Source organism: Felis catus, chromosome D2 (assembly GCF_018350175.1).
Source record: "Felis catus isolate Fca126 chromosome D2, F.catus_Fca126_mat1.0, whole genome shotgun sequence".
NCBI lineage: Eukaryota > Metazoa > Chordata > Mammalia > Carnivora > Felidae > Felis > Felis catus.
In genome coordinates, this window is record NC_058378.1 from 70745235 (window position 1) to 70771092 (window position 25858).

Genomic DNA, 25858 nt, shown 5'->3' on the forward strand with positions numbered 1-25858 from the left:
ATCATTATAAACAGGAGAAAGAAGTAGCAAAACTGGCCAGAATATACTGTTGTAAGTGATGGCTGTTTTCGACCTAGGTGGTCAAGAGTGAACTAAATTTCCAAATAAGTAGAGTTGTCACTGTCGTTCGTAATAGGAAAATGTCCAGTCAGATCACATGGACCCGTATCATAATTTTAAGGATGCTTTATCTTTATTACTGATCTTCAGTGGGCAAGACTCCTAACATTTTAGAAGGTACTTTTTTCCCCACTCTTTTTTATTTAATTAAGGAAACTCCTATTTGAAATTAAGACTCATATTAATTACCTCTTAATTTGGTGTAGTAGTTATCCCATGTATTTCTATGACTCTATTTTTTTAGAAGTTTCTTGAATAAGTGCCCATATTTTATATATTCTATAACCCTTTGCCTGTACCCCTGTTCTCTAACTTAGCATGGGTGACTTATCAACTACTAAGTGATTGGTGGTCATTTTGGACTTGTGCCTGCTGCACCGTATCTGTAGATGATGGGCACATAGTCTCATTATTTTGCATCCTGAGCGAGCTTCTTCCCTTCCTTCAACACGCCACGTCTTCCTTACTGTTCCTCCAGCATAAACTTAGAAGCCAAAGTGTAAAACTTTCTCCATGTTACAAAAAGAATCCTTGCAGAGTGCTTTAAATAGAAATTTCTTATTGTATGTTAAGAAATGCATTTTACATTTGATTAAAGCAGCATTATCATCCTGTAGTAAGTGAAGGTGGGATCCAGCTATACCTCTCTCTGGCCGTTTTGTAGGGAAAAAAAAACCCCAAAATTATCTAGTCAATGATATGATCCTTATTCTTGTCAGGGACTTCCTATCTAGCCATTCAGAATAGTTTCAATTTTGTGTGTGTCCTTACACAGTGAGTAAGTTAATGATTTAGAAAAACTACAGTGAGGGGCTCCTGGGTGGCGCAGTCGGTTAAGCGTCCGACTTCAGCCAGGTCACGATCTCGCGGTCCGTGAGTTCGAGCCCCGCGTCAGGCTCTGGGCTGATGGCTCAGAGCCTGGAGCCTGTTTCGGATTCTGTGTTTCCCTCTCTCTCTGCCCCTCCTCCGTTCATGCTCTGTCTCTCTCTGTTCCAAAAATAAATAAACGTTGGAAAAAAAAAAAAATTAAAAAAAAAAAAAAAAGAAAAACTACAGTGAAAGGGGCACCTGGGTGGCTTAGTCGGTTGAGTATCTGACTCGGTTTCTGCTCAGGTCATGATCGCATGGTTTGGGAGTTCAAGTCCACATTGGGCTTTGCACTGGCAGTGAGTGCAGAGCCTGCTTGAGTCCTCGGTCTCCCCCTCTCTCTGCCCTTCGCCCTCTCGTGCGCTCGCTTTCTCTCTTTCTCTCTCTAAAAAAGAAAAACTACAGTGAAAGCAAAGCTGACTTGCACTCTTTAGGCCAAGATCATAGTTTGCTTTTAACAATGCTTACACCACTGATTTCATTGTTCGCATTCATTTGCTAACTAAATTGGATACAACGTAACCATGTTGATTCCACCTATGAACTTGTCTTTTTTTAGTGAGCTACAAAAAGGAACCTGCCTTCGGTTCGCCGGAAGTGGAAATGAAGAGAACCGAAATAACGCGTATCCTCACAAGGCCGGCTTCGCCCAGCCTTCAGGTCTTTCTCTGGCCTCGGAAGAGCCCTGGCGCTGCCTGTTTGTAGCAGACAGCGAGAGCAGCACCGTGAGAGCTGTGTCACTGAGGGACGGGGCGGTGAGGCACCTTGTAGGAGGAGAACGAGACCCCATGGTAATGCCCGAAAGTCACTGTTGCATGCTGCGCCCAGACCCTGCCGGGCTTGCGGTTCTTGAATTGCGAAGAGTTAATAAATTTTAGGAGACAGAGTTCTTGGCCTCGCCGTAAGTTAAAGTGGAAGTGAGGCCAAAGGAAATGCGACTATAAGGGAACACAAGTAGCAAAACCATCCAAGAGAAGTTGGATGTTGACTCTGCTTGATTACACACATGTCAAGGCTTCAGGAGGAAAGGAAGGATAAAATATTGATTACCGAAAGAAGAGGAGAATGGAGATTAGGTATTAGGCAGTAGGGTGGAAAGAGCATCAGAGTAGTAGACTTGACCTGTTCCTGGCTAGGGGTGTGATTACTGTGGATAAAACTATCAAGCACCACAAATTAAGAGGTTCAGAATTCTGTCATTTTGTTTTTCTGGTCTAAATCAAACACCCAGGCCTATTCATGTGAAATTAGACCCATTTCCGGGACACCTGGGTGGCTCAGTCAGTTAAGCATCCTACTTCAGCTCAGGTCATGATTTCACGACTCGTGAGTTCCAGCCCCGCGTCGGGCTCTGTGCTGACAGCTCAGAGCCTGCAGCCTGCTTTGGATTCTGTGTCTCCCTCTCTCTGCCCCTCCCCATTCATGTTCTGTCTCTTTATCTCTCAAAAATAAGTAAACATTCAAAAAAAATCAGACCCATTTCCTCTTTAACTTAACTAGCATATATAGTCATCTTTTTTCTTTATACCGTATACTGTAGCCCTGTAAAATTTTTAATATGTGTTGTTTCTTTCTTTAAAAAAAAAAAAAGAATTTATTTGCTTATGGTGATGTTGATGGAGTAGGAATCGATGCCAAGCTTCAGCACCCACTTGGAGTAACCTGGGACAAGAAAAGGAATTTACTTTACGTGGCAGATTCTTATAATCACAAGGTGAGTCCTTACTGAATTGTAGAATACCCTGCTTTGCATCTGTGGCATTTAAAATGCTGAAAGCTCTGTGAGCCTCCTCCAACTGCCACTTTAAAATAGAGAGGAGTAACAGTCTTTGACAACTATGTATAAGCCTTTGCTGTTCTTTTCTTGGTCCTTTCTTTGCAGAGAGCATATGATGGCACTATGAGCTGGGGAAGGGACTAAACACGTTCCCAATGACTACAGCAAAAAATTGTGAATTGCAATCCATCAAAGCTGCTTAGTAACACAGTAAAGAAGGCAGGTGACAGGGAAATTAATATGTCAACTAACAAAGGAACGTTTCTGAGCTGTTGCATAGTTGCAGTGCCTGTTAGCAAATAATTCCATTTTCAGCATTTCCATTTTTGTCTCTATTGCACAGATTATTCAACTGTTTCCATTTTTATTGCATTTTTCTTTTCTATAAAAACTAGTGGAAAATAAATGTTACTACCTTGTGATGATACCATAAATTAACATAATTGAGGCACAATTGGGAATCATTAGGTTTAACATAAGCAGCCAATTCTCAGCCAGGGTTAGATGCTCATGAGAAAGAAGAAAGTCAGTTCAACCGTGCCCCATTGTCAGGAAAAGAATTTTACTTTATTTTTTTAATTCCAGAAATATTTCATCAAAGATTGCTGCTGGAAGAGAAGATGTAACTGGGAGTTTTACGTAGTTTTTAGCTCTCAGAATGGAGTGTCTCCCCTGAGACTGTAATTTGAATGTTTGGCTTTTCAAGAAAATACGGAAATGCCTATTCTTTTCCTGACATTTAGCAAGGATGCTAATGGCAGTCGGATTCTCTGGTTTGCTTGATACTACGCTTTACTACGAACATGAGATTGGCCTTCAGACGTGTACTTCTTTGTTCTTTGTTTTTAGATTAAAGTTGTGGATCCCAAAACAAAAAACTGCACAACATTAGCAGGAACCGGAGACGCAAGTAACGTTATCACTTCCAGCTTTACTGAGTCAACTTTTAATGAACCAGGAGGCTTGTGTATTGGAGAGAATGGCCAGTTATTATATGTAGCAGACACCAATAATCATCAAATTAAAGTGATGGATTTAGAAACAAAAACGATTTCTGTGGTAAGCAATCTGAAAGTAGAAGTTGAAGAGTATCATTTCAAGAATCCTACTAAAGTCCTCACAGCACAGACAGAGACACTTGTGGTTAAACCATCTCCAGTGTTGGAGGCAAAACAGGTAGATAGAGTAGCGAGCGAATGCCTAGTTCAAGAATGCCCTGTTCTTGTTAAAATAAAACTTCCATTTGTGCCGAGAGTGTTTAAGATACTGGAAATTGGAGAGAATTTGAACTTTCAGAAGAGGAAAAAAGAGGACTCCGATCTGTGTTTAAATGTCTAAAAACAAAATGTATAGAGATACATCATACCACACATATCATGTGGGGTGGGTTGTCAAGGTATTTTTTTTTTTTTTTAACGATTCTTAATGTGTAGTCGTTTCCTGTGGTGAGTCATTACCAAATAACCTCCCAAAGGAAACTCTAGCAGCCACATTTCTCAACACATTGAAAATAAGATTGATTAGAACTCATTTAAGTTTCTTCCAGTTTTTTAAAGATAAGGATAAAGTCTCCAAAATGTTTCAAACTGCCTCCTGATATATCACATTTGCCTGAAAAAAAAAGCAAGAGTTTTTTTTTTCTAAAATTCTAGGATTTTAGATTCCTAAGATTTAAAGTGAAAATACAGATTGCCATCATAAGTGTCATTTCTCCTGACATAGATCATCTTATAGTTGGCAGTGAAAATTGGAATTGGAATTATACCCCCTACATTTAAATTGATAACGTATTACTTTAATTTCCTACCATCTGTAAACATATCAGACAATGAACTTAGTTCTGTTTCATTCGTTAGTATTGGTAACTTTTTTTGCCAGGATGAAATATGTTTCTCGGCCTATAAAATAATCATAAGGACGTCTAAGTAAGCACGTTTCTAATTCAGACTAGAATGGCAATTAAGTTTCATTGATACAGAACCTCATTTTTCTACTGAAGTCCCAAATTAAGCCCTTTACAATTACTATAAAGCAGTTGTGCTTTAATTAACAGATTTCCTTATTTCCTAGCTCCCAGTCTTCAGACCTGAAAACGCTGTTGTAGATGGCCCATTCCTAGGAGAAAAACAGAAGACGTTACCCAAACTACCTAAATCTGCTCCAAACATTCAACTTCCCCCAGTGGCTGCATCTCCAGGACAGACTCTGCAGTTCAAGCTAAGATTAGACCTCCCATCGGGAACAAAGTTAACCGAAGGAGTACCCAGTTGTTGGTTTCTAACAGCTGAAGGTATGAGAGTAATCTTGGAAATATTCCAGTATGAAATCATGTTTACCATTCTACCTTCCAGTAATACGGTGATATAAATCTCAGAATCGATTCTAAAGAATGAAATTGATTTCCCCCCTGGTGGAGTATGATATTTTTAAAAACATACTTTTTTAACTGAAGTAACTTGACTCGGGCTTTTTCCAGTTCCATTCTTTGTTTCACTATTATCTTTTACTTTTCCAGATAGCATCTATTAGGTGCTTTAGAGCTTTTCAGTTGCTGTTCATTTTATTTCAAAAGATTCATTAGGACTTGATTTACCAGTTACTAAGCCTGAAGCTACATTTTCTTCTTCAGAGATGCCAGAGGTAGAACTTGAGCCCAAGTACTTGCTTGCTATAAGAAAATGGATGCCAAAATCATATCTTCAAAGTATGCCATTCAAGTAGAAGAATAAAACATTGTTGGAGGATATGTAACTGAATACAAATGAATTACTGTGATCAGCATCCAGGCGGAGCCTTTGTCCTTACTCACTGATTTGTAGTTGTTCAAGAGCACTTCCTGCTCACGTCTATTCTCAAAGTATCCCCAGTGACTGTAAATTGTGTAAAGATTTGAATGTGTATTTGAATCGCTGTGTGCTCCTCATTAATTTTTAAGAAGGAATCAGCCTGCTGCTTGCCTTACAGCAGTGCTTTCCAGCCCCACTAACCGTGGACAACAACTTGAAAGTAAAACATTAGTGGTCCAGAACGAAGTGCTGACTTCTGGTCTCTACTGACCTTCCTCTGCCCTGCTCTCCCACGCTCTTTCGCATGTTCTCAGTCTCCCATTTCCTCCCGCCTCCTCCCTCATGCCCTCTCACACACTTCTTGTGTGCCTGACCCAGACCCAGGCTCTCTGCCTCCTTACCTTGCTGCTTTCCCAGGGCAGCAACCACCCGCTGGGCATCTGAATCCAGAGAGCACAGATCTCGGTGGGCCAGCCGGGAGGAGCTGCTGGGTCACAGTTGGGGAAGCTGGCCCTGGGGTGACTGACTGAGCCTTGGGAGACCAACCACCCCGCCCCCCGCAAGGAGAGGGCTGAGCTCTGCAGGCGAGGAGGAAGATGTCCGGAGTCAGCTTTGTGGGCAGGAGGCACTCAAACTCTGGCCATCTTCGGCTGTCCGTGGATCCAGAGCAGGTCCTCCACTGTGGGCTTCACTGTCGTGCCTGCGTCTGTTGGTCTGAAAGCACTGCATCAATTGGAGATCACTGTTAATTTCATCTCTGTGTGTAATGAGAGAGCAGTGGATTGAGTTTTAAAATATGTTATTGACAAATTAACATTTTCAAGTCTCCGTGGTCAAACACAGATTAATAATAAGCCACTGGAATATAAAATACAGGTAGTATTAAAGTGAAGTAGTCTATAGGGAAAAGTCCTAACTGTTTTATCACTTGTCCAAAATAGTGGCTCTGTTTTTATTGTTACAGGGGCAAATAAGCTTTCAGACAAGAGTCCTGATAATTTAAGGTTTTTGAAAATTATTTATAGAATACATTAATACACCTATGAATAAAGGAAGGTTTTTCTTCTTGGCCGTTTATTTAGAGACTTAAAATGCCCATTTTTCACTATGGTCTATATAAAGTTGTCAGCATATGTGAAGGTTTTAAGTCCCCTCCCCCCCTAAAAAAAAAAAAAGTCAGTATAAAAGCACCATTAGCATATTATAACTTTATAATTCCCACATGTAATGTATCTAAAAAATAATAAAGAAACCTTGTGTTTTATTTCTAGAATTGGATATTAAAATAGCACAGTTTGTTTTGATTTAAAATATAAGAAGTTCCCCACTAATCTGCCATCTAGCAAAGCCAAACCTTAAATAAAACATATTCCCCAATCCAGAAATAAACAAAGAAGGCTGAAGCGTTTTAAAGAGAATTTTTAAGTAATGATTTAAAAACTCTTCACCTAACTCTTTAGATTTTCACATTTCACCTTCTCCTTCCTCTTACTTGACCTGTTTTTCTCAAATATGATTTTTCAATCAACGGAGAACTAGAGGCAATACACTAGAAGGGAGACTGAGCAGCCTGATATAGGCAGATGCCCAGAGTCCGTTGGCTCATCTTGAAGTGAAAAGAAAGAAAGAAAAGCTAAAAAGTAGACATAGAATTTCATCACCACTCAGCAGGTGGTCTGGCTTTTGTACAAATGGCCCAAGTCGTTGAGAAGTCATGAGGTTGTGTTCAGTGTCTTCTGTGTGACTCCGCAGGAAAGCATGTCCTGTGTTTTCCAAATGCTGGCTCTTGGTGCTGAGCCCTCTGAGCTGAACGTCCACATCCACGTGCGCTTCCTCGGTAGGAACATACGTTCCTTCTGAGAGGAGGCGCTCACGAATGAAGAGATCTTAACAATTCTGATACTAGAAGCTTCAAGGTTGTTAGTGGCTTATTAGACTTGTGTTATAATCTACGTAGTGAAGCCTAACAAGAGTGATGTGTGAAAATGAGCTCAGTAGAATCTCTTAGTATTCACATTGTTGAGCCCATCTGAATAACACACGCAGTATTTGTTTCTAAAAATTACTTGGTTTTTACCTTTGGATATTTAATAATTCATCATTACTTAAAGGACTTGAGCATCACCACAGAGTTGTACACACATTTCTGTGCCCTCATTTATTTTGTAGTTTTCATGACGTTCCCGAACACTCTTATCTGGTAAAAATGACCTGTTTATGTTAATTTCTAGAACTTAATAGGTTTCATTTTTAATTTCAAGGATTAAGGCTCTATAGTCATATTTTCATTATTGGGTCTGATTTCAGCAGAAATTTGTAAATTACAGTGTTGAGAGGAAGAATTTTAACAATTTGATATCAAGATCATTAGACTGGGAACATCTCATGGGTGACCATTATGTCCTTCACACAGAGCATAATGCCTCACACTTAGAGCCTTTCAGTAAATGTCTGTTGATTGAATCTAGTCTTCCTGAGGTTTGTCTGATTTCCTCCTCGATGTCTTATACAGTCTTTGTAACTTACGTGTTTATTTTCTAGGCAATGAATGGCTTCTTCAAGGACAGATACCCTCTGGAGTAATCGAGAGCATTTCCAGTCAACCAGCCATCTCACTGCAGATCCCTGGAGACTGCCTATCACTTGAAGCCATTCTGTCTATCAGCGTGTTTCTTTATTACTGTAGCACAGACAGCAACGCCTGTATGATGAAGGGAATTATGTTCAGTCAGCCTTTACAGATAACCAGTGCACAACCAGGGTGCATAGCTCCAGTAGAGCTCAAGTATGTATTTTAGCAAGCCAGCCAGCTACCCAGTCACCAGAGCCCCTGGCCCCCACCCTCACAGTCACTGTACCTTACGAAAAGCAGCTTTATTTCTGCCTCTGGGTACCAGGAGACCCATTGCTCAGTTCTAGCAACTGATACTAAGATAAAGCTACGCTTCATATTTACTTATCCATTATAAACAAATTCCTTCATTCTGGCTGTGTACCAGCTAAATCACTGACCATCATTTGAACCATGATTTGGTACTTTGTGCTATTTGGCACAAAACTTAAATCCACACTGTAGTCTAGACTATTATCATGAAGATAATTTGCAGTGAATACTGATAACAATAATGAAACCAAATATTTTAACTTTTTCTATCTTTATTAGTAGCGAGTAGCACATTTAAATATATAAATTTCACAATAACTTTAAACAGAACCTAAGATCCAGTCCACATGTTGGTATAAGGACACCTGCCATTCAGGGCCTAAGGTCTGTTTTAAGCCAAAAAAAAAAAAAAAAAAAAAAAAATCACATTACAGAAGCTTAAAGAGTATCTGGGTGGTAAATATGTTCTCTGTTCTCTATGATTCTCTCATTTGAGAGCAATTTAAAAGAGAATTTCTATTTTTATTATAAATTATTTGCTATTTTAACATGCCATTATTAATGCCTTATAACTATATACAGAAAAAGAGGTCTAAGGATGTACAGACTCAATTCCTGAACTTTTTCTGATTGAATACAGTCTTACCGGGTAATAAGTGAGGCCCCAGAAATACTACAGCTTTCAAGGAGAAAGGGACTTCGGGACATATTACTATCTGTGATGCTATTTATGATAAAGAATAAATTGTGACAGCTGAATCTGAGTAAATGGGTATATACGTTGTCTTAGAGGTTTAAATTTCACCTGTAAGCATTAAAGTATGCAGATTCGTTGGATTTGGGGTTTTTTGGCTCCCATATACAGAACTTAAATTATGATCATTTATTGTGATGTTTTTTAAAAAATCACTGTTAAGCCTTCAAGGAAAGTTTTAGTGTGAAGCACTTTCATTCTATTAATATGTATATATATTTATTACTCTTTAAAATATTAGGGCTGAAACATACAGTGATTAAATGACACTGGGGAGGTTTTTAACCCCAAAAGAAATTGCCAGTAGAAGATAATGGAAAGTTTTTTTCTTATCATAATTTCCCTTTATAACTATTAAAAAGCCTATTCTTGTTTTTACTACAACTGATTCAATATGTTTATGATTTAATCAGCTTACAGGATTTTGAAAATGTCAGGTATAAACTATATTTCCCCAATAAATATTTATAGGCAAGATGACATAATATGCCTTCAGAAACAAATTTGAACTATAATCTTTGGACTAGCATCATCTGCCCATTTTTCTTTTTGAAATACAATTTTGAACATATTAATAGCTTCATTTACTCAGGTTCTCTAAATCTCTGAAGTAAGGAATGCATAGTCATGATTTGGATTTAATTTGTAATCTGCTAAAGCTATTTTTAAAGAGAAGCATAATGTAAAGTTAAAAGGAATCTTGTTTAAAGTTATTATATAATTACCTCATAAACCTTTTCTTTCCATAAAAAGCATTCAGTAATAAAGGAATGAGTAACATTAATATTCTTTTATGGAAAACAGGCTGAAGTCCTGTTTTAATCTAATTTGAAATATTCTACTTCTCATTTCCATTTGGACATGATGAGAATATTTTGGGTTAATCTTTTCCTATTTAAAAAGACATAAACAATTTCACTTCCTGGGAAAGAAGTATATATGGTTTTAACCCAATTCAGAAATACCTGGTAATTAATTTTTCAATATAATATACAAACACACATATGTATTATGTATCTCTATTCCTTTTGTCTAGACAGTTTTCAGTTAGTATTAAGCTTATATTTTCTTTCAAAATAGTTTTATTGAACATTCTTAGTCACCAATATGCACTGTTTCTTACATTAAAAATATTTATGTGGATTTAGTATGATTTTTTTATGAATCCTACTAAAGCAGTAGAAGTAGGTTCCTAGAATTTATGACTAACATAAACCTCTTACATAAGAGGAAGCACTAGAAAGTTTATTTTTAAAAACTTCTTGATCCTTGTCTGCCTTCTGTTTTCTATAAGGACTTGCATTTTTTTTTTTAGCTTTAGCTTTTCTTGTATCAATTATGTCCAGTGATAGTTTAAAAAGAGTCAGATTTTAGTGTAAGTCATCTGAATCAAAGTGCCAGTAATGTGGCGTCACACACACTTTGACATGATACCTGGGATCTTTGCCCTGAATTATTGTGCTGTTTTTGTCACTATTTTTCCCATCACTCTCTGGGATATTATTTCACAAGCAGTAGGACTTTTTTTTTTTTTTTTTCTGAATTTATACTCAGGATTAATAGGATCCCTGAAAAGAACTTTGCTTATCTTAAATATGCTGCCTCAAGCAAATATTTAACCTACTCACAAGGAAAAACTTTACAGTTGAATCACCCATAAGTGTAATTCTGGCAAAGTTCAATGACTACAAAACAGTTTTCCCCCTGACCATTCTAATTAAAACTATAGTTATAGTATTATTAGGTCTGCAGAAAGCTATAAATCTTAACACAGCCAAAAATATTTCACACGTGCTGATGAATATATATATATATATGTGTGTGTGTGTGTGTGTGCACGCATGCACGTGTATAGACATACACAGATACAAAGATCAAGTCAAGAACTTCTCATCTAAGTTTCTCTTATGGGCAGAATACTTTTGGTTAGTATCACCAAAATAAGTTATTCTCTGCTTGTTTGTCCATGGTTGGAAATTTTAGGAAAAAACTGAAAATAGATATCTGTAATAATTTTCTGCCTGCACAAAATTTATTATATCTGCCAATTAAAAAGACTTCAGTCTGGCCCTTGTATTTGGTATCGTGTTTAAGAACAATCATCAAAAACTAAATTCCGTAGTTCACAATTGCATACAAATATCTGGGAGGAACTATGTCAACGGTGGTTCTCTTCAATGATAAAATTATAAATATTTTAATTCACCTTGCTTATAGTTTGTTTTCAGTGAACAATGTGTTATTTTCAGGGGGAAAAAAGTTTTTTTTAAAGATTTAAAGTGAAACTGAATTTAAAGGAAAACTGAATTGGAAGCACTGATGTAACTTCTAAAATCACCTTTATTGCAAGGATCAGAACATAATTTGGAATGCTTTGATCTATTGGTTCTCTTAAGTATGTGATTTGGTAAAGACAGAAATGATTAGGACTTTTTATTCTGGTGTTTTTATTGTGTAATGTGTAGAGGTTAAGAGCACGTGCTCTGCAGGCTCTTGGACTCTAACCCTATAAAATGGGGCCACTCTACCTGTTTTATGGGGTCGCTATAAGGATTCAATGAAATAGTGTTTGTAAAGCTTTTAGTAATTAATGGAGCTGCTACTTATTAGCTAATGATGATAATTTATGACCATAAATATCTAGCTTGACATTTTCTTTGCAATTGCAATTCTAAAGGAGAATATTTCTCAACCATCTATTTGATATGTTAATACTCCCCATAGAGTTGGGACCCAATAAGAGAAACACAGTTTTATAATAAAGTGTATTACTATTTATAAATGATGTTAGAGTTAGAAGCCTGGGTTTTCTTAAACCCAGAACTACGACTAATTACCCTCCTTGGAGAGGGTCCACACGTACTCACCCTGCACCCATGCCTGTAATACAGTCTGATGGTGCTCCACAAAATCTTCAAAGTGCCTTCATGCAATTTGCCTCCTTTGAGCTTCCAAGTAACCTACGAATCAGACAAATAGATGTTACCTCCATTTTAAAGATAAGAAAATGGCTCCAGAACGTCAGTGACCGTATCTCAAGCTCTCAGAGTAATATGTCAGACACTGGAGCAGTGCCTGGCACAGGCTGTCATTGGACCAGTTTCGTGGAATGGTTAAAAAGGTGAATCGTGAGTGATCTTTTATTTGAATCCCAGTCTCCTGACTCCTGCCTACTTCCAGATGTAGAGTGAAGACAGCCCTCGGAATTAAGAGCACTTGCTTCTGTGAATGCTTTCTCAAGCCTGTGTGGTATTTACAGAGAGCTGAATATATGGAGTGCTCAGTATGTGCCTGGCACTTTTCTAAGTGCTTTTCACGTATTAGCTCATTTAATCTTCACAACAGCCTTCTGAGAGAGGTTCTATTTTTCCTTATTTCCCTGACGAGGAAACCGAAACAAAAGAGTTACAAGCCTTTCCACCAGTATATTCAAGATCACGCATTTAGGAAGTGGCCAGGCCTGGATGCGTCTGCTGAACTACCATGTTATACTGCCTCTCAAAAGTAATTTGTTTTAAACCTACATCTTTTGAAGCTATATATAGTAAATAATAATCTAAAGAATCCAAAAAGTCCTAGTGATGATTGTTTTTGAAATTTAACTTAAATCCATTTAACCGTATTAGCTCTTTGACTTTTCATTATAAGCTCTTATCCTTCATGGCTTGGAACAGACTGTATACTTTTGTTTCCCAAAAGATTTTATGTACTATTCTCTCAAATTCAGATGTCATCCAGGATTTTTCTTGGCAGATGGATGTATTAAGGAATTAAGTAGATTTTTCAGTGTTAGCTCCAACAATGCTATTTTAATTGGTCTTCAAAAGGTAATTATAAGACCTTGTCATAAAGGATAACTTAATCCTTAGAACAGGACTGTCTCACAACCTAAAAATTTTGGTCATATTTAAGAACATTTTAATAACCAAAGTGAGTTCCAGAAGCATAGTATTTGGCCAGTCTTGGTAACACACAAAGTTCTCTGCTTACTCGTGTCATAAATGGCACTGGTAGGGAAGACCTTCGCTCCCCCCCCCCCCCCCCCCCCCCCGTGACTCAAATATATGCAGTTCTATTACGGTAAACCTATTCTAGCGTTAGGTACTAAAAGTGTGAAGTAAAATGTTACCACTGTGACTCCGTGATCATCTAGGAACCAGATTATAAACATCTTTTCATTAAATAGTTGGCTAATTTAAATCATTAGAACTTGTTAATTGCTATAAAATCTCATTCCTGAAACCCAGAAGGAAATGTAAAACTCAAAAGGTAATTACTGTGTCATACTTTAGAAGTAGAATTCACTGTTAATTGCCAAGATTTCCTCCTCTTTCTCCTGTGGCATGTACGTAGTTGATTTAAATGAAGAATTCACACTAACCATAAATCTCCATTTTGTCCTGAATAATTGTTTTCCCCATGTCCTTGCAGTAGGGTAACAAAGAGTCGTATTAGAAGTTAGGGTCTTACTGATCTGTCTACATGTGTTCCGTGACCAGCAAACCTTGGCCCTTTCGCACAGCAGACCTACAGGTCCCACTGGCTACTTCTGGCTTCCGGGCAGCTGGTCTGACCACCCAGGACCTGGGCACAGTGGGCCAGGAGGCAGCACTAGGCAGCTTTTCTGATTGCTACCCCTCCATTTCCTAGTGTGATTGGGTTTCATTATTTTCCAAGGTTCGAGTTGAACAGTGAAAATTCTAGATCCTGGTTGTGGGATGTTTGCCTAGTTCGAGTTCTCCGTTGTCTGGGGTGTCCCTTCTTCAAGGCATGGCGCTCTCGAGTACACCCTAGGGCATTACGTTCTGTTGAAAGCCCCAACCAAAAGGAAAGAGCCACGAGTATTTCCAACTATGCCTCCCTGCCTCTGCCGGCAACCATACGCTAAAAAACACTAAACAATCACAAAGGGTTGCTAGACGACCGTATACTCAGGCCTTTTTGTGACTGCCAGGGCATGGTGTGAATTCCTCTTCTAGCAGCCACTTACAGACCTGATGTTTTTCAGCGATACAGAGTTCGGCAAAATTTGTCAATTTTTGAAAACCTGAGCCTGAGTTACATGAACAAATATAATTTATTGCCTTTGTTTTTAATACACGCAGTTACATACTTCTATTTGAAATAAAGTGAAATGAGCCCTCATGATGCTGAGAAATCGGGGGAAAAACACCCTTCAGATTTAAATATGCCCAGTTTGAACAGTATTTTCATGACTCTGGTGTGCTGTGCTCATAAATATCTGCTAAAACATAGAGGGCAAAACAGTAGTTGATAAACTATGGTAATGAAGGGTAAAAATAGACCTGTTCCTTTCTCAAAATGTAGAAGGACTCTGCCATGTAACAATCTTCTATTGTTAGAATCTGTGGTCATTATTCTTAATGCCACCAGAATTACAATCATTCTGTGGGTATGTACAGGATGGGCTGCCTGCCTTGCTCATTATGCTGTTCAAAACCAACAAGTTTTTGCTCGTATAGAGTTGAAATGTGTTGTTCACGCACGCCTCAGATACTCGTCATCCCGATTTACCTGTAGAATACATACTACCATTTCCTCTCCACGCCTTAGGCTTCCCTGTCTTTAAAAACAATGGTAGTTTCTATAGAGGTTTCAGCGAGGAGCTATGGCTCTACGGCAGAAAGGTTTTGGTGTGGCAAATTCTTTTTTTCTAGAATTCCTAATAGTATCTCAGTTTCCAGAGCAGAACCGTACCCCCATGTGCTTTTAATTTCTCTCTAGTCTGCAATATACCTTCCTAATTATATTCTACATAGGTTAATTTTTTTTTTTTTTTTTTTGAGTTTGAAATTCTCACTGTCAGGGGTGCATTGAAAACCAGTTTCGAAATACTTTCATTGCTTTAATTACTTTACATGTGGTTTGTGGACAGAGTTTGCTGTGTGCTTGAGATATGTATGTATAAAACAGATTTCCAAATTGTAACATCTCATAACTTTGTCATATTTTAGAGACTCAGACTCTCCCATCTTTTGTGTGGATAAAGTTGTGTTTTTATTTTTGAAAATACAGTTGGTCTGCTGTGCTGACTTCTTATCTGTCATTCCAAAGGTTTATTTTTTTCTCCAAAGATTAAAAAATGCAATGAAAATCTAATTTAGAACATCACATATTGATATTTCCATCCATACTCTAACTCTAAAAATGTTTGTGGTCTGCTTTTTTAAGTGTTTCATGTAGACAGAGTAATATATTTTTATATAACATTGTATTTCTACATCGATCTCGACTATTTTCAGTGATGTGATGCTTTCCGGTGCACGTGTTAACAGAAGATCATTTGGAACAACTGTGCGCACCGGCCCTCATGACCAACTCAAAAGATGTGTAATACGTGTGGTTATAAAAGCAAGAATGTATTTATACTGAAACCTAATGCCTCTTTTCTAAAACTTTGCACATTTTGTTCATGAAATAGATTAAATATTTTCTCTCTAAAGCCACGTTTCTGTTTTTAATATGCTTTCTGTTTTAAGTATATCATGAGATAATTTTACTGCCTAAAAACCTATAAATCATGGTTTATTATTTGAACTTTTGGGGAAATGAGCATAGGACTTAATTTTTAAAAAAAAAAACTGCAAGCGGGGCGCCTGGGTGGCGCAGTCGGTTAAGCGTCCGACTTCAGCCAGGTCACGATCTCGCGGTCCGTGAGTTCGAGCCCCGCGTTGGGCTCTGGGCTGATGGCTCAGAGCCTGGAGCCTGTTTCCGATTCTGTGTCTCCCTCTCTCTCTGCCCCTCCCCCGTTCATGCTCTGTCTCTCTCTGTTCCAAAAATAAATAAACGTTGAAAAAAAAAAAACTGCAAGCAAATAAAATAAAATCATGAAATCACAACTCCATTAATTAAAAATCGTAAATTCAGGGGCGCCTGGGTGGCTCGGTCGGTTAGGCATCCGACTTCGGCTCAGGTCATGATCTCACGGTTCGTGGGTTCGAGCCCCGCGTCGGGCTCTGTGCTGACCGCTCAGAGCCTGGAGCCTGTTTCAGATTCTGTGTCTCCCTCTCTCTGTGACCCTCCCCCGTTCATGCTCTGTCTCTCTCTGTCTCAAAAATAAATAAACGTTAAAAAAAATTTTTTTTTTAATTAAAAAAAAATCGTAAATTCAAAAATACATTTAGGGAAGGTGATCAATTTAGTAAATGGTCTTGGGAACATTTGAAAAGAAAAAAAATCTCTACTTAACACTATATACAGAATTTTAAAGGAATTAGTGGCAACATAAAAATTGAAAATACAAAATGCCAGAAAAAATGAAACAATATAGTGTCAGGGGTAGGGATGGCATTTCTAAGTAGGACCTAAAACCCAAAAGCAATAATGGGAAAGATTGATAAGTAGGACTACACAAAAATTTTAAGCATCTGTATAATAAATGAGAACAGAAATGAAAAGTTACAATGAAAAACAAAGTATTGCAAAACAAAATTGGACATAAGATTAATCATTATAATATGTGAGGAGCTCCCATGAACTAATAAGAGAAAGTTACCCCGGTTAGGAAACAGGCAAAGAATGCGAGCACACGGTTCATAAAGAGCACTAGAAGGATGCCGACTCCCCTAAATCAAATGCAAATCCATCCATTGGACCATTTACTGAGCACCTCTGATCCTGTACTCTAGAACCAGTGATGAACAAATTAGACAAGGTCCTTGCTCTAGAGCTTGCATTGTAGTTGAAAAGAGAAGAGAATGAATAAAAAACCCAAAAGGGTAATTTCTAAAACAAGGTAAATAAGAGTAAAGGCCTCACCCTGAACTTGAAAGTAGCCAATCACACATCCACCTGCAGAAAGTGCAGAAGCCACGGAGGCCACTTTTTCCCAAAGTGGTTCTCATGGCAGAGTTTGTGAGAGCCACTGATCCCACATTCCCTCCCACACTGAATTGACAGACTTGAACTTTGTCCACACAAATGTCAGATGATATTTCAATGCCTGTTTGTATCTCTTGCCCATTTTTCTGTTTCCTATGTGCTTACTGTCATGTAAACATTCTTCCTCCAGTCTTGATAGTGCATGATTGCAAATACTTTCCCCAAGTAACTTACCTTTCCATTTTCACTAAGGTGTCTTTTGCTGGGGGGGGGGGGGGGGATGTTTATAAATTTAACATAGTCGATATTTTTTGTGTCTCATTAAAAACATTTTCCTAGGGGCGCCTGGGTGGCGCAGTCGGTTAAGCGTCCGACTTCAGCCAGGTCACGATCTCGCGGTCCGTGAGTTCGAGCCCCACGTCGGGCTCTGGGCTGATGGCTCGGAGCCTGGAGCCTGTTTCCGATTCTGTGTCTCCCTCTCTCTCTGCCCCTCCCCCGTTCATGCTCTGTCTCTCTCTGTCCCAAAAATAAAAAAAAATATTAAAAAAAAAAACATTGGAAAAAAAAAACATTTTCCTATTCTAAGCAATAAATGATAATGTGCTTACTTACTTTCTACTAAGACTTGTAAAGTTTTTAGGTCTTGAGTTTTGTGTATCTTTTTTAAGTTTATTTATTTTGAGAGAGGGAGAGGGAGGGGCAGAGAGAAAGGGAGAGAGAATCCCAAGCAAGCTCCACGCTGTCAGCACAGAGCCCAACATGGGGCTCGAACCCACCAACCCGTAAGATCATGACCTGAGCCAAAATCAAGAGTCAGACGCTCAGCCAACTAAGCCACCCAGGTGCCCCAAGTTTTGTGCATTTTTTAATATTTAAGTCTTTAACTCCTCTGGAGTTTATCTTTGTGTATGTATGGAATAGGAACCCAGTAGTGGTGATTTATGTATGAATAAACATGTTTTCTACTTTTATTGCAAAACATTCTCTCACTGACATGACATGCCTCCTATGCCATGTGTCAAAGCTCCGTACACGCACGAATCTGTTTCTGGGTGTTAGCACCCCTAGGTATTTACACAAGAGTGCTGTAGGCCAGGCAGGATGCGTGTGCTGGAGAGTTCATAGCACCTGTGTTCAGCCAAACTTAGAAACAACCATCGTCAGAAGAGTCCATCAAAGTCAGGTAGGGGGTGGGGGAGAGAGTCCCCAAAGATTCCACTCAACATGATGACTTTCCTATAAAATTTTAAACAACGAAACATACTTTAGGTATATACATATAGAGAAGATAAAATTATTTTAAAAAGAAAAACTCGGAAATGATAGCTACCAGATTAAGAATGGTGGTTAACCTTGGACACAAGGAAGCAGAGAGGGGAGATGAAGGTGACCGTGAGACATGAGTCCAGCTTGTGGGTTGGACAGCGGTTTCAGGACTTTTTACTGGGAGTGTTAAGAACCAAGGATTATAGTGAATATATGCAATTTTATGCACCTGCATTTCATGATAAACACAGGGCGATGAGGCACAAACTTGCTGCCCCGAACCGGGGCCAGAAGGATGGGCGTCAAGTCAGAGGCTACGCAGCAGGCACATTTTGAACGTGAGTTGCAATTATTTAGAGTTCGAATGGAAGCCATTATGAGCCTTTAAACAGGGAAATCCTGAATCTATTTTAAAAGATCCCTGTGGCTACTAAGTGAAAGATGGATTATGAGGAATGGGGCAGGGAGAGGGGAAGCAGTTAGGAAGCTATTCTTTTACTGGTCCCAGCAGGAAAAAGCTAATTATGAATTGGGCGAGTCTGGGAGAAGTAGATAAATCGGAGACATTCTGGAGGTGAAACCAAGAGGATTTGCCCATACGTTTGACTCTGCATAGTAATGCAAGACCACAGAGATGACCAGGCAGTCTGGAACCACGCAAAGAAATCCTAACAGTCAATGGGAGAAGACAGGACTGTTTCATGAGCTTTAAAAATGTTGGTTAGAATATTAAAAACTCTTAGTGCCAATTATGAAAGTATCAGGAAAATGAAAAAAATAATAAAGCTAAAATTTAGCACACTGTCGTTTTAAACATTACAAATGTTGATGATACACAGCAAGTATTTTTCTTGAAGGCAGATTGTCATACGACTTTCCAAGTTTGAATCAGCTACCGACATTTTTATCCATAGCTTTCAATGCTGTGCTCTATCTCCTACAGTTTCTTTAATGCGAAGCTTTTTTCCATCAGCACTGCCTCTGGGACGCCATCATCCCTCTCATCAAAGCCACTTTCCTCACGTAGGTCAAGGTCACCCTCACTCAGTTTCCCTGGATGCTGGTCAAGTCTATCGAACGGCGACAGCGTTCCCAAGGCCAGCTGTTGCCTGCGTGGCTCCATCTACATTCAGCTCAAATGTCACTTTGGTGTGTTCACGTTTTTTTTCTTTGCTGTACTTTCTGTCTTTCCCTCTTTGGCTTATCCATTTTTCTACAATGTCACGTGGCTTTACCACCAGGAAACGAGAAGTCACCACAGTTACGCGCTCTGCTGTCCGTGCATGAACGGAATGCCACGCACACGTGACCAGTCACCAGACTTTGGAAGAAGTGACATTGTTGGTCACGGATCGTGGGACACATCTGTCATTATGCAGTGATTTATGGACTGAGGGGCTAACAGTGAAGTTTATACGTCGGTCATTACAGTCAATATTCTGTACAACTGAAGTGAGAACTGTGTCCTCGAGGGAGTGGTTGTTGCTTAAAGTGTTGTCACAAACTGGGCACGTCACAATTGTTTGGAGCAAGAACTTCTGCGGAATAGAGAAATGGAAGGATATAACAAAGCCTAATAACCACACAGAGCTGAATATAGGGGATAGGGAGGGACTAGCGTTTATTTACCCTATAGAGGTTCGTGTTGTCTGAAATGTTACGAATTCACGTGACAACTGTTGAGAGCAAACTAAAGCGGGGAAAAGATGACTTCTGTTCCCTCCAATCACACTGCTTGTCTTGTGTCATCCCTGGAAGAGGTAACCAGAAGGGTAATAGGAGAGGCAGGAATGGATATATAAACGTTTGTGGAGGGGAAAGAAAGCCTACACTGGTTATCTTAGAATATGTGCAGAGAAATCACGTAAATGAGAGTCAATCTGCCACACGATACACTATCGTGTCTAAAACACACCGCCTTTGTGCCAGCTGACCGGACGCTATCACTTGGTCACGGAACGAACACGAGCCAAGTTACTTCTTCTCCACTGACGCTCAGTTTCCTCATCTGTTAAACTAGGTATCATTACTTCATGCAATTATTTTACAACATTAGAAGAGCACTTAGCCCAGTGACTGACAACTAGTAAATACTCCAAACCCTGCGTCATTCGTGCTAATGGAGAGCACGGCTTCTCTGCCCGTGAATGTCTTCAAATAGAGATGAGAAGGCAGTGGACACGTTTATCCCAAGTATTTATCCTAGCAGGTGGGCAATGCAAGCCAATGACCTCAGGTTCGGAGCTATTCTAAGATTCTGCAATTTACAATATATTTGGAAAAGCCTCCTTGTTTAGCTTTACTTCAAACTAACAACAATTTCTTATTTACCCCCTGGGACTTCGTATTAATTTTTTAGAGTGAAATGCATACCTATAAGCCAACTCAGTTTCAGTACATTTGAAGATACACAGATTTTTTAATAGGACTGAGAGAAGTGTTTAAGACATTTTCACCTAACCAAAGGCAACCTTGTTCGTGTACATAATGTTCTGGTAACTCCATTCTCAAGCTAATTCCATTGTTTTTTTCAACTCCTAACTGGGTTAGAAACTTGGGACTTAAAAGAATCCCGAGGGGGGGGAATTGGCTATTCACCCCCTCCCTTTGTTTTTAATGAATATACCACAAAAATATTTGGAATATTCTTTATGTACATAAAACCCCATTTAGGATATAAAAAAAATTTTTTTTAATGTTTATTTTTGAGAGAGAGAGTGAGAGAGCACAAGCAGGGGAGGGGCAGAGAGAAGAAGGAGACACAGAATCGGAAGCAGGCTCCAGGCTCTGAGCTGTCAGGACAGAGCCCAATGTGGGGCCTGAACCCACGAACCGTGAGATCATGACCCGAGCTGAAGTCGGACACCTAACCAACTGAGCCACCCAGGTGCCCTTCAACTCAGTTTTTAAACTATCAGTTTTTAGTGAAACTAAGATGAGAAACCAATTTTTTCACAGGAATGCACACTGTACTTCATTTTCCTATTCGCCAAAGCACTTGAAGTGACCTCCTTCATGTTCCGAAAGGGTTCAGCTTCAAGACATCTCTATAACCTTTAAACCTCGCTTGTGCCTTAGGACTCCATAACGCTCGTTAATGGGGGAAAAAAATTTCTCATCCTAGTCTCGCTAAAACCTGATGATTTAAAAACCAATTTGAAGCAATCCTGTTGATTTATTTTGAGGGGCGTATACCCCCTCTCGAAAAACAATCAGCAGCACTGACTCACCACTGGATGCTCAAAAAGCAATTTTCACATTGCGAAATCTGGAAAATGTATTTGCCTGTCATTTAAGTTATTCACATTCCTTGACATGGATCTATCTAGATCTATAGTTTAGCTACAATCACTATGAATATGTCACAATCTACATATATATATACATATACACACATATATACACATACACGTGTGTGTGTGTATATATATATATATATATATATATATACACACACACATATATATATTATAATTGTGGCTTACATATGTATCATTTGTGGGTGTGTACATTTGTAGTTTCCCCTGTTTGACCCAAAACTCAAGTTCTGGTCAAGCTTAGAGCACAACTTTAGTAAGTTTAATTAAACTTTGCCAATCACAATTTCAGTCTATACCCAGCATATTTTAATTTTGTTTCGTTGCCAAGAGAAACCTATAGACATCATCACTGTGTCTGTTGTTTCTTCTTCCTCTTATCGAAGAAAACACTAAACTGCCCTTAGCAGAGTGGGAAGGCCAAGTTCTGCAATCCTGCCAACACAAGAGAGTACTCACTTCCCCTAATATTGTTACGGTTTTAATTTGAAAATCCTCCTCTCGTTAAATAACAGTTACCTCTTTAAACTGACTTTGTTCTATATTAGGCATTTCTTTGGAAACGGCCCCACAACCAAGTCCCTTATTAGAACAAGAAAGATAAGGAGGGTAAATATTTGAAGTGTAGTTTTTATCTCCCCATCCCGGAGAGGGAAAAAACAATAGGTCACCCATGTTCAGGAAGCTGGCATGACCTAAGCACCCAAGCATTGCCAGGGATCTAATGAGGCTGTTTACCCTGTGCCGCGGTCTTCAGGCAGCAACACAGCTAAGTTAGCCTCGCAGGAAAGCAAGTAGGAAAGACAGCTGCTTTTATTTGTTTAACTTTCTGGCGGAAGAACAAAATAATTATCGGTGTGGCCCAGCACCTAATGAGGTTCTGGCTCACTTGCGCTTCGCTATTACAAATGCTAAGATATTCTTGGGTGCTTTGCCGCGGTTCCGAGTGGTAGGCGAAAGGTACCGCGCTGACCTTAGTTTGATAATTTGTGTTAATAAAATGCCTCTGTCAGATTTTATCATCATGAAGGAGGTGATAGAGAAGCTGCATTTGTAGTCACTCATGAGATCTAAAAATAAGGGTCTAGGCCGGTTTTAAAATGCAATTCTGCAACCTTCGTGGGTAGTACATTCTATTATTTAAGAACCTTGCAAAGAGACGGTTCCTTGTGTCTAAGTACCTTGCCCTGCATTATAAGCCTTCCACTTGTTTGGTGCTCCGTGAACATACATCCTAGTTCTTCATAACCTGAACCTTCTCTTTCCAAAGTTAATCATTTCATATTTTAACGCTGTCTTCAATTCAATCCTAATTCCCCACATATATGTCTCCTAGGTTCTCTTCCTCAGTCTTCCGTTTTCTGTCAGCCCTGCCTGAGCTGTTCCACAAACCACCTGAAGCTATAAAGCCAGGAATTAAGCAATGCCTTCTGTGAAAAGGATAGCGAGTAGGGGAGATAAGGCATACTTCCAGAATGTCCCACAAGGAGTTCTGCGGACCCTCTCTCCATTGAACAGCTGGTGAAAATTCTTTATAAAGATCCTAAAATCTAAAATCTAAACCGTCTAAAATCTCTGTAAACTGTTCCAAGGGCATACAGCAAATGAAGAAACATTTATTCAAAAAAGTCTACCAAATTTAGGTTAAAATCTGGAGAATCTGTGACATTGGAGCCATGACCCACTCTCTCACTCCCCCGACCCCAGATCGGTATGACAGAAGCTCCACTCCAGTGAGTGTGGCCAAGAAGGTCAGACTCATCGTCCCCTGGTCCATAGGAGAGGGCTGCCGCTGTTCCCCAGGAAGGCAGGCTGCCAACATTCTCATCCCCCCAACCTGGGTGCTGAAAACGCTGACTTCCAGGTGCGTACAGCCAAGAGGTCAGGGTCTGCTTTCCTTCACCCATGCTCACTCATACAGTGGAGGCTCAGCCCCAGGCATGGCGAGCCAAGAATACTGGGACCGGAGACGCCCTCACAGGGCAGGGGTTCCACACCAGATACAAATCAAGAAGACCAGAGGCTACCACCCCAGCCGGTGCCCTCCTCACAAAGCGTGAGTCCGCTATGCCCACTCCCATCGTCACAACGGTGATACAGAGAAGCAGAAATGAAACGGGGGACATTACTACCAACCTTACAGAAGTGAAAATGATGAATGAATGGGAAATGAATGAAAAATATCAGTAACTTTCTATAAAGACAAAAGTGACTGAAACTGACTCAAGAAGAAATAGAAAATATTCAAAGATCTGCACAAGTTAATAGACGGAACTAGTAATTTAAAAACTTCTCACAAAAATATTCCCAAGAACAGATGGCTTCACTGGTAAACTCTACTAAGTATTTTAAGAGGAATTAATACCAATTCTTCGCAAAAGTCTTCCAAAAAGTAGCAAAACATTTCCCAACTCATTCTATGAGGCTGGTACCAAAACAAGATAAACGTGTCACAAGAAAACTACAAACCAATATCCCTTATGAATATAGATGTAAAAATCCTCAGTAAAAATGTAACAAACTGAAAAAAAAATCTAACAAACTGCATCTTGCAACCTACAAAAAGAATGGCATGCCATGAATGTTGTATAATAAAGAATTTGTCTGGTCTTTGCCTAAGGCTCCTGGCATGGGGCTTCTAAAAGCCTTGGAATCTCCTGAGTGATGAAGTGTTTTTGTTATTTATAAGCCTTTTGGATCCTATCTAAGTTTATGCTAATGCAGTAGCTCCTGGTGAGCCCCTGGGTGGCTTCAGGATGGGGGCTGATCATGGTTGGAAAGCCCAACTTTGTGATTAGAGTGTTGAAGCTTTGAGCCACATGTTATCAACCTGCTTTCCTGAGCCCCAAAGAGGATAAGGAAGGCTAGAGACGGAGTTCAATCACAGGGTTGACATTCAGTAAATCATGCCTATGTAATGCAATCCTAATAAAAAACTCTGGACGCAATTGGTGGGGGCTCCCGGCTGGTGGACACATCAGTGTGATTCCATGCTGATTCCATGGGGAGAAGGCACAGAAGTCCCATGTTTGGGATCCCCCCCCCCCCAGACCTCACCCTACATGTCTCTTCATTTAGGTACCTTCCTGAATTTTGTAAATTATTCTTGTGAGCTCAAGGAGGTCATGGGAACCTCCCAGGCTTATAGCAAGTTGATCTAACATGAAATCAGTCTTGTTGTGGACACTGCCGTTTTACTTGTGGGGGTCTATACTAACTCTGGTTGACAATTGTTATCTTTGAGCACTTTGAATATGTTATTCTACTGCCTCTGGCCTCCATTGTTTCTGCTAACCTTACTGGGATTCTCTTGTATGTAACATGTAATTTTTCTCTTACTGCTTTCAAGATTTTTCTCTCATCTTTGACTTTCGTAATTTCTATCATGATGTATCTATTCATAGATCTCTGTTTTTTTTTATCCTCTTTAGAGTTTATTTCATTTCTTGGACGTGCAGGATATTGTTTTTCGACAAATTTGGTAAGTTTTTTTCTTTCTTTATTTTTCTACTCCTTTCTCTCTCTTCTCTTTCCAGTATTCCTGTTGATGTGCAGCTTACACTAGGGTTCACTCTTGGTGTTATAGACCCTATGGGTTAACAAATGTATAATGATATGTAGCCGCCATTATAGTATCATACAGAATAGTTTCACCCCCCCAAAAGGCCTCTGCCTCTTCATCCTTCCATCCTACCTAACCCTTGGCAACTGCTAATCTTTTCACTATCACCATGGCTTTCTCTTTTCCAGAATGTGATATGATTGGAATCATGTAATATATAGCCTTTTCAGATTGGTTTATTTCTCTTAGTAGTGTGCATTTCAGATTCCTCCATATCTTTTCATGGCTTGATACCTTATTTCTTTGAGTGCTGACTACTATTCCACTCTCTGGATGGATCACAGTTTATTTACCCATTCATCTACTGAAGGACCTCCCGGTTGCCTCCACGTTCTGGCAACTATGACTAAAGCCGCAATAAATACCTGTGTACAGATCTTTGTGTGGACATAAGGTTTGAGCTCATTTGGTAAAAACCAATGAGTGACACTGCTGGATACGATAAAAGTAGATTTCATTTTCTAACAAATTGCCAAACTGTCTTCCAGAGTGGCTGTACCATTTTGCATTCCCCTCAGCAATGAATGAGAGTTCCGGTAGTCCCACCTCTCCATCAACGTTTGGTGTTGTTGGCATGCTAGATTTTGGCCCATCTAATAAGCATGCGGTGGTATCTCAGTTTC

General features: G+C 39.4%; 1 protein-coding gene across 1 annotated transcript in view; it reads left to right on the forward strand.

Annotated features, from left to right (window-relative positions):
* Positions 1 to 15651, forward strand: part of NHLRC2 (NHL repeat containing 2) — a 60230-nt gene extending 44579 nt beyond the window's left edge. Inside the window, exons 7-11 of the mRNA XM_011287569.4 lie at positions 1547 to 1778; positions 2579 to 2701; positions 3614 to 3823; positions 4835 to 5054; positions 8092 to 15651. Coding sequence (XP_011285871.2) covers positions 1547 to 1778; positions 2579 to 2701; positions 3614 to 3823; positions 4835 to 5054; positions 8092 to 8348 — 1042 coding nt within the window. The 3' untranslated portion in view covers positions 8349 to 15651. The remainder of the gene's footprint in view (positions 1 to 1546; positions 1779 to 2578; positions 2702 to 3613; positions 3824 to 4834; positions 5055 to 8091) is intronic.
* Positions 15652 to 25858: the final 10207 nt, after the last annotated feature.